The 9,601-nt window shown below is 38.4% G+C and overlaps 1 protein-coding gene across 1 annotated transcript in view; it reads left to right on the forward strand.

Annotated features, from left to right (window-relative positions):
- zmp:0000001236 (mastermind-like protein 2) overlaps window positions 1-6,937 on the forward strand; it is a 43,020-nt gene extending 36,083 nt beyond the window's left edge. Inside the window, exons 3-5 of the mRNA XM_062419449.1 lie at window positions 5,089-5,253; window positions 5,393-5,501; window positions 5,587-6,937. Coding sequence (XP_062275433.1) covers window positions 5,089-5,253; window positions 5,393-5,501; window positions 5,587-6,431 — 1,119 coding nt within the window. The 3' untranslated portion in view covers window positions 6,432-6,937. The remainder of the gene's footprint in view (window positions 1-5,088; window positions 5,254-5,392; window positions 5,502-5,586) is intronic.
- Window positions 6,938-9,601: the final 2,664 nt, after the last annotated feature.

The raw sequence follows: 9,601 nt of genomic DNA on the forward strand, positions 1-9,601 counted from the left end.
GAATCTTAGTTGAAAAGATAAGCAGTACTTTAACTTAGTTATTCTAAAGTCCACCAGTTTGATAGAACATATTCCAACTTGGGAGCAATGAAAACACACAGACAGAACATGGAAAAACATAAAAGCGCAAGCAAAATGCAGGAAGACCTCTAATCACATGAGCAGGGGAGTTCACAGTCACTTGTCCATTTAGCAAAGTTGAGCGGCAGTCAGTATGTGCCAGCATTCCCTCATTAAACAGAGCAGCCTCTCTCCCACCGCAACACAAGCACCAAAACAAATCTTGTACTTTTGGAAAAAGAAACACAGTCCACATATAAACCCTTATGCCTCCTTTTTAAAATGTTCTTTTGAGTTCATTAGGGACAAATATGTCTGTGTAAAAGGACTGCCATAAATTAATATTATTTTCTACTGTCAATGAATTATTGTTTTTAACCAACACCAGTCCTGATAATAAATATCAAATATTCATTCATTTTCAGGATTTTAACCCTTTAATTGCCAGTTTGTTTACGTATAACGCCAGTTTTTTTAAATGAAAAAAACACAAAAAATTAATTATATTCTATATTCTAAATGCAAAGCGAAATATTTTTTTTTTTGGGAGGGGGATTATCACAGTCTGGGATATGTCAATGATTTGCAACAACATTGATTTTGATGCATTATTATTTTTTGTGCAGTGTCAGATTTTAAAAAAACTCCCTCTGAGATCCTTAAGGACAACAATTTCCCCATTGAAACCCATCATAATTAAATTTTTTGACCCTCCACCTGGGTCAGGTCTTCAAAATGTTTGAATTTTTTTGTTTTTCACCAGATAACATGATTCAGCCATATTTTACCTATGGGAGAATTCTCCAGTCTTGCTCATCCTGTATTATGAAGCACAGTAGACCAAAGAAAATGTGGTTGCATCCAAAATGACCTGGATGTGTTGGTATGGGTGTCAGAGTGTATAATTTATGTGTGTATTGAAAAAAAATGTGTGTGAGTGTGTGTACGTAAATGTGTGTATGTGTGGATACAAATGGAGACTTTTTATTGACTTGCAGCTCTCCATTTAAAGCATTTTGGTTAAATTTCTCACTCTCTTTATCTCTCCCTCTCTCTCCCTCTCTCTCTCTCTCTCTCTCTCTCTCTCTCTCTCTCTCTCTCTCTCTCTCTCTCTCTCTCTCTCTCTCTCTCTCTCTCACACACACACACACCCACACACACACACACAGGCACATACAGGCACACACTGAAACACTCACACAGACTCACATACACACACACACCTTCAAAGCTGTAAATGTACAGCACATTTGAAGTGTTATATTTTATATTCTATTGAGTTTAACGACCTGTGCATGCATGTGCATATGGGAGCATGTGTGTGTGAGTGGATGCAAGAGTGAAAGTGGTTGTGTGTGTGTTTGTGAGAGAGACAGAGAGATTTAGACATAATGCTATAATGCAGACCTGTAAGACCATTTAAATTCTCTATTTGTATTTACGTACACACACACACACACACACACACACACACACACACACACACACACACACACACACACACACACACACACACACACACACACACACATTTTTCAATACACACATACACATAACACTGACACCCATACCAACACATCCAGGTCATTTTGGATGCAACCACATTTTTCATTGGTCTGCTGTGCTTCATAATACAGGACGAACAGGACTGGGGAACACTGCATTGTATTCTCCCATAGGTAAAATACAGTAAAATTATGTTATCTGGTGAAAAACTAAAGAACTAAAAAGTTGAAGCCATGGCTCTAAAATGACAGCCCAGAACACAGGAATGTATGAAAGAGTCATTTTTTGGCTGGAGGGTCACTACGGATCTCAGAGGAACAATTTTATCTACACACTGTATATAGATATGTTATAAGTGTTTTCAATACACACATACACACAACACTCTGACACCCATACCAACACATCCAGGTCATTTTGGATGCAACCACATTTTTCATTGGTCTGCTGTGCTTCATAATACAGGACGAACAGGACTGGGGAACACTGCATTGTATTCTCCCATAGGTAAAATACAGTAAAATTATGTTATCTGGTGAAAAACTAAAAAACTAAAAAGTTGAAGCCCTGGCTCTAAAATGACAGCCCAGAACACAGGAATGTATGAAAGAGTCATTTTTTGGCTGGAGGGTCCCTAAGGATCTCAGAGGAACAATTTTATCTACACACTGTATATAGACCTGTTATAAGTGAATGATTAAAATAAAAAGAAATATATATATTAAAAAGAATGTCCTTGGAAATTTGACGCCACAAGCATGAACACAGCCCAAATGATCAAGAAAATAAAAACTGAAAAGCCAAAAAGGAGGCATAAGGGTTTAAAATGATTGCAGGTCTTTGTTAATTATCATGTCTGAGCTAGAATTCAGTACTGATTTTTGCCACTGTGCAAACATTTATTGGTTTCCTACAAGTTGTCAAAAAATTGTATGTAATTTTGCAGTGCCATACAATCATCAACACAGGTACAGAAAGGACCATCTGAGGGATGTTTATTCAGTGTTGAGTTAATGTAGCAATTTATTCATTTTTGCACCGTGAATTGATCCTGTTACTGAAAAAGGTTGACTTGAAAGTTTACTTGATGGAGTTACGAAATCCACTTAAGCTTTTTAGTTCCAGTTTCAAGCATCTACTGATTCTGATCAAGTAGACTCATAAAAACAGTTTGACCTTTATGTGTATTTGACTTTCAATCCCTTTACTTTGTTGTTGGTTGCTATACAAATAAGCATTCCTTGCCTTTATAGCTGTACACTAATGTATGTTTATTTTATGAATCATATTTGAAGCATTTACATTTTGTTTTACATTGCAACATATATATTCTTATCCAGAGTAACTCATACTTCTGCTTAGCATAAGACAACGCTATAAAATCAAGCGAAGATAGACGTTTGGCAGCAATCCCAGTGATAAGCTTCAGCTAAGACAGATTTCCATTCTACTACTTAATGAGAGCATACTTTGCTTTAAGCAAGAATTCTCTCCTTTCTGAAAATAGAGCAACTACTTTATATTAAGGTTTGTTTGCAATAAATAATGACTACTCAACTTGTGTTGATCATCTTGTGGCACCACATCCCTCAGTAAGGATAAGAGCAGGGCCATGGGGGTTGAGCCTACCAAGTCACTCTGGCAGTGCTGTGAAGGGAGTACTTGTTTCCTGGGAAAAGGAGCTGCGGCCAAGTCCAGATGCCGAGGCGCTCCCCAGGGACAGCGTCCTGAGTCCATACTGGAGGAAGTGCAGTGTGAGAGCCGGCATGGCTGGGCCTGGATCACTGTCAGCTGCCTGCACTGCCGCAGGATGGGAGACTAAATCACTCCGCTCCTTCTCTGAGGCCCAAGCCACATGTGGTATTCATTTACAACAAGCTTGTGAAGAATGAGAGGTGGGGGGAAACATGGAAAACAGCTTTATGACACATCAGGATGACAGGGAGGATTGTTCAGTTGTACATGCAAAAACACCCCTCATTGGGTTTTCTTACAACAAAGATGGAATAAACCCTCTCCGGTGTACCTCTGTGGGGAAAAAGCCTGTGATGGTCACAATTTCTCACAGTTTCGATAACTGGATACAGTGAATCAAAGCCAGTGACTCTGCTTTCTAGAGTAACAGGAGAAACCACTGTTTTGATGTTTTAGTCCCTGTGTAACCTCATTGCCATGCTTGGTTTGCTGTGTGGGTTGAACTCAGGCAAAGAAGGTGAATATTAGCTCATGTGAAATGGCTTGTGACTTCTGATGAGTTTCAACTTCTCTCATTCTCTAATCCTGTCATGTTAGTTGGCCATATTTTAGCTCCATTCATTATCACACACACACACACACACACACACACACACACACACACACACACACACACACACACACACACACACACACACACACACACACACACACACACCACACACACATACACACACACACACACACACACACACACACACACACACACACACACACACACACACACACACACACTCCCCTCTCTTTTTTCAGTTTTTCTCTTTGGGACCACAAAGTCACCACCCTGTAGAGATTCATCCTCTGCAAAGATTCTGTCCTCTAAGTAATAGCTTCTGCAAAATGCTCTGTTGGATTTCTAATCCATTTCACCCTGGGAAACATTTTAAGTCAACACAATGACTGACACTGTATACACAGCGTGTGTTGACTTGGATTTGGTGCACATTAACCTACTTCATGACAAATGATTGTACTTGGTAGAGGCTTAAGCATAGTCAAAGTGTCCTTGTGTCCACAAGACAGACAGGTTTTACTTGGACTACTTGGATAGTCATCACAGCTGCCAGAAAAAGCTGGAAAGTAAGAATTACAAGGACATATACAATATAAATAACACCCAGGATGATGAAAGCTTATCTGCAAAAGTATAAGTTCAGGACAAGACTTCAAACAAAAAGCTAAGTTTGGATGTCTCAATCTCATTTGAGGGCTGCTGACTACAACATTTTAATCAGTGTGATAGTGTCAGAAGCCAAATGGGTTTCTAGTGGATGGAATGCCTCCTTGCCAAACACAACACAGTGATCAGTAAAGGAGAGCTTATTAAATGGAGGTAGTCATGGTGCTGGCGCTTAACTCCCCATCGGCACACATTTCCTGCTGTCTCAGGGATTCTTTCCACTCTCTTTAGACACAATTATCAAGGGAGAAGCAGGCTTTGAGGAGGGCTCGCGCTCCCCCTTCCAAAAAAGCCTCTCTCCAAGTCTCCCTTATTCATCTGCAGAGGGAGTAGCCTTGACCACATTCTAGAGGTTGAATAGCATCTTTGACACAGATCTATGATATCTTGTAGAATTTTGCCCTCTAGTGGTCAATTTATATTATTGCACTATTTTTCTGTTTTTGTTTTTTTCAACAGCTTTTACAGCACTTGTTTCCAATGTCCAGGCACCTAGCAGAGAAGATGCAAAAATAATATGTGTTTAAAAATTAATAAGTAGCACCTCTGTTACTAATGTAAAACCGTTATGTGTTTCCTCCTCTAAGGGTGTTCCTCCTGGTCCAAGGCTGCCCAATAATGGAAGCTTGGGAGTCATGTCAACCCAGTCACAGCCACGACCCCCAGCACCCAACAGCCAGCAGAAAGGCCCAGCCAAAGCTCAGGCTATGCAGAGACAACTTACCCAACAACAGCACACCATCAGCAATTCAGTAAGCCACATTTTATATTATACATATTTAATCAATTATTACTTTCTTCTTTTTTTTTTTCTTTTTTTTTTTTTTTACCATTTTGTGAGGACTGGTTAATCACACAATCAGAATTTCCAACTTTATCTTTACCTTTTAGGACAAAGATAATGCACATGATCAGTTCAGTCGTCATCTCACAAGACCACCACCTGATTACAAACAGTCAAGAAGTATGGTGGGAGTTCAGCAAGGAAACATCTTCATAGGTGCTGTACATTTCCAATAAGACAGAAACGTTAAATGCTGACAATTGATCCCTCATGTAATCAGTTTTTCTTGATATCTCTTTAGGTCAAAACTCCTCCCAGTCTTCCAGCAATGGCCCTGAGAGTGACATACAGTCCATGTCTTGTCACCTCCCAACTGGATCTGGTTCAAAGATGAATCCTCCACCATTAGACCGTAGATTTGGCATTGGGACAGACTGTCATCAGAGTTCTTGTATCGGCCAATTCCAGCAGCATAACGAGCACAATCGAATTGGACTAAATCAAAGTAAACCTCGGTTCCTGGGGCCAAACACGCAAAGAAATTCTTTTGGGATGAACAATGTAGCAGGTGTACAACAGCCGAGAACAACAGCTGACATACATTCCTCTGGGGTACCAGGACAGTGTCTCGGAGGCTTGTTGACAAATGTCAACATGGGCTGGGGCTCAGCCAACAAGCAAGTGACAACTGGACTTGGTGTTAGGCGGCTACCCAACCCACTACAGTCTCAGGGTGCGCAGCTGGACATGCCAAACCATCCATACCAACAGAGGCACATTGGCCCTCCCAACCAGGTAGCACCAGATATCAGGATGCTCCCTCTTAACCCCTCATTAAGAGACACAGGCCCAAGACCAAGCCAGTCAATGCTAGGCTCCCCATCAGCAGGGGGAAACCTAAACCAGTCCTCCCCTGAACAGAGGGTACCAGCAGGCAACTTTGCAGAGGCCAGTCCAGGCTCTAGCAGCTACCAGAATAATCGGGCAAACCGTCTGACCTTTGACTTCCTTCCAGAGGGAGACAACACAGTTCCAGGGATCAACACGGACTCAGACTTCATAGACTCTCTGCTCAAGTCAGGCTCTGGGAATGATGACTGGATGAAAGATATAAATTTGGATGAAATTCTGGGCAGTCACTCGTGAAATTGTTTCACACATTACTAAACATTGACCCGCAGCTCAAATTATAGAGGCTATGGATATAAGCTATAAGGGGTAACATTTGTAAATAATGTTAAAATGGAATTTTATAAACTCATATTATTTGTTTTCCAAGTATACTGTAATGTTTTGTATTGTATTTACTGTGAAAGGAATTTGTGTTCCGTCCTGTACTCAGCATATTTTATTCCTGGTATATTGGTCAAGAAAATGCTTTTTCTTTGCAGTCACTGTTTTTGTGGTCTGTTTGTCATACTCATGCTGTAGTGCTGTCGTATAGGATAAAATACCAAATTCACACTGTGAAAAGAAAACATTGCTGTGTTGCTTTTGAGTTCTTGGTATTCAAAGGTAAGTTGCACTCACTATTTAGCATGATGATTTACCCGCAGACGGTTTGCTACCATAAACAGAGAATCTTGCCACAACAAATGTTTTCTTACTCATTGTTCAAGCTTTTTCCATCTGTGGTAGTTTTGGATGTGATTTTAAATAATGTAACCATTCATTTTTTCATGTGATATTTAATAACTATTGGGATAGTAATGAGACATTATAATACATGTAATTAATAAAATTGATTTGAATAAAGTGTTGCTTATGTTCATTTGTTCTACTTAATATAATGTCTAAAGCAAACAAATCTTTTATAAAGTATATTTTATAAGTATTTTTCGCTGTGGCCTGTGCTGCATTATTGATATGTTTTCAAATCCAGACATATTTACAATACTTCCTAGTAGTGAGGCCCTTATATTGCTCAAATGATCAGTTTCTAGAATATGAAATATACTAAAAGATTTTAGATGAATGCACATTACATTTGGATGCAATTTGTATATGAACAGTTTCATCAAATGATTGGAGCCAATATGCCAGGCAGGCACTTTTTAATGCCTAACTGGTGTCCATGTGCTGCTTGATTGCATATTTTCACAAAAAAACATGAGAATTTATATGAATTGGTGCAGAGAATATATTTCTACAAGTAAATTAGTCCAAATGATCATTTCTTAATGTAATGTTCAAATTGGTACTTATATTTTCTTCCTGTAGGTGCAAAATGATCAGTTATTCATCTCTGTCTAATGTCTTTAAATTTAAAAATCACAAAGGAGTTCAAAACACCCAGTCAGTTCAGTACCTCTTTGCTGAAATATTCAGCATATGCCTATTGACATTTGTAATCTGATGACGCTCTTCAAGAATGACTTCTTAGCATTGGCAGCCTGGTTGAGTTACAAGCATTGAAAATACAATCAATCTGAAACGATCCCTGTTATTGTATCATTTTTGTCAGGGATACACAGGTGTTTCGCATTGGGACTAATTACAGGAATGCCCCTACATACACCCAAAGGATCCTTCATTCTGTTTGCCTGATTTGCCTGAAGTGGGTTAATGACCAACAGTTGGTATGTTATTAAATAAAGTGCAGATTCTGGAAAGTGGTAAAGGGCTTTTTGTGGCCACATGCGATTGTCCTTCTAAGCAATGTCCTTCAGCCAGGTGAGCAGTAGACACTTGACAAACACCTATTGGTTGTTTCAACGCACCAAAATCACATGCCCACCAACATAGAGGCCTCATTGGGTTTTCAACAAATATTACCTATTATGTTGTTTCACAGGAAGTTTTAGGATGGATGTATATATGTCTATTTTGAGTTTAATTTAGAAAATTAAAATAACAAAATTTACTACACCAACACACAGATGTTACCTCAAAACATTCAGAAAATAATCAAAGCAGCAGTTAAATAAATGAAATAAAATTTACTACAGAAAAACAGAAAGAAACTTGAAACGAGTAGGCTACATTTAAATTCAGAAACATATACTGCCCTCAAGTGGTCACAATGCAAAACTACACTTCTGTATCGGGGTCACACGTTACGGGAGGAATAGTCTAACGGTCAAAGATGATTTATTACAATAACTCAATGTGCTACGGAGATAAAAACATAAAGCAAACAACATCTAGAGTTAGATGAAAAAGCCTTCCTGAATAAAAAGGTTTTTAAGTATGTTTAAGTTCTTAGGCTACAACTATAAATACCTTGTTGATACTGCTAGAGGATATCAATGATCAAATTATAAGACATATGTTTTCTATTCGTTTTTTACTTGTTACTACATGGAAATATTCGTATGCACTAATATCGGCATTTAATTAGAATTTAACAAATTGTTGCATTTCCACGAATACTAGTAGCCTAAAAGGCATCGAACACCCACGATTATCTTAATTATCATTTATTATCACCACCTGACGTTTAGGACACACATTATAAACATAATGAACGTAGCCCGCGTTTTGATCATGGACATGCATGCTCACTGGTTTTGAGGCTTTGAGTTAGGCCGTCGCCATTTTGTATTTTTAGAGTCCAATTAAGTGCGATAGTTAATGCTAAATTTCCCTAACGAACAACAGGTTAAAACCATTAAAAACTAAATGTGCTTACTGGGAAAACTGAACATCCAACTCATTAGAGTACCATTAGAGTACAATTCAAGTGAGGAGTAGGGTTTATCTCCTAGACTTTTACACAAACTACTTCTTTTTGAAACAAGTCGTGCAAGCGAGAATGCAGGTTTAAAGCACTTTTCAGGCCCAGTACTTCTGCTCTTGGTAAATGGGTGAGATCTGTAGTTTTTTGGAGTTTTGTGAAGTACAATGATTTCTATAACTATGTATCTGTAGTTGTGGTTCTTGGTGTGTACACCAAGGCCTTTACACATGTATGTGACATGCAGGAGTGACAGGAGGAATGTAATTTGTGTTTACTGCCATCTAGTGGTCACAGTGAGGAAAAGCACATTTAACTTCTAACATCAATGCTATTAGAGCACATAATTACAGATAATATTCAAAATCCAAACTTTTTCTCAAGCTGTGATGTACACAGCTTAATATACTAATATTCATACTAATATTTGGCTCTATTAAACATTTGCATCTGAATGGATCTGTGATTTGTTTCTTCTGCAACATAAATGTAATTTGCCTAATTTGCATTAACTGAGAAGTTGTAGTTTAAAAAAAACAAATTTAATGTAAAAACAAAAAGACTATTCTAAGATGATATAATGCAATATATTTAGAATTCATGTGTCAAAATACAAACAAAATACAGCATCACAGGAAAG

The sequence above is a fragment of the Scomber scombrus genome, chromosome 5, assembly GCF_963691925.1.
Source record: "Scomber scombrus chromosome 5, fScoSco1.1, whole genome shotgun sequence".
Lineage (NCBI taxonomy): Eukaryota > Metazoa > Chordata > Actinopteri > Scombriformes > Scombridae > Scomber > Scomber scombrus.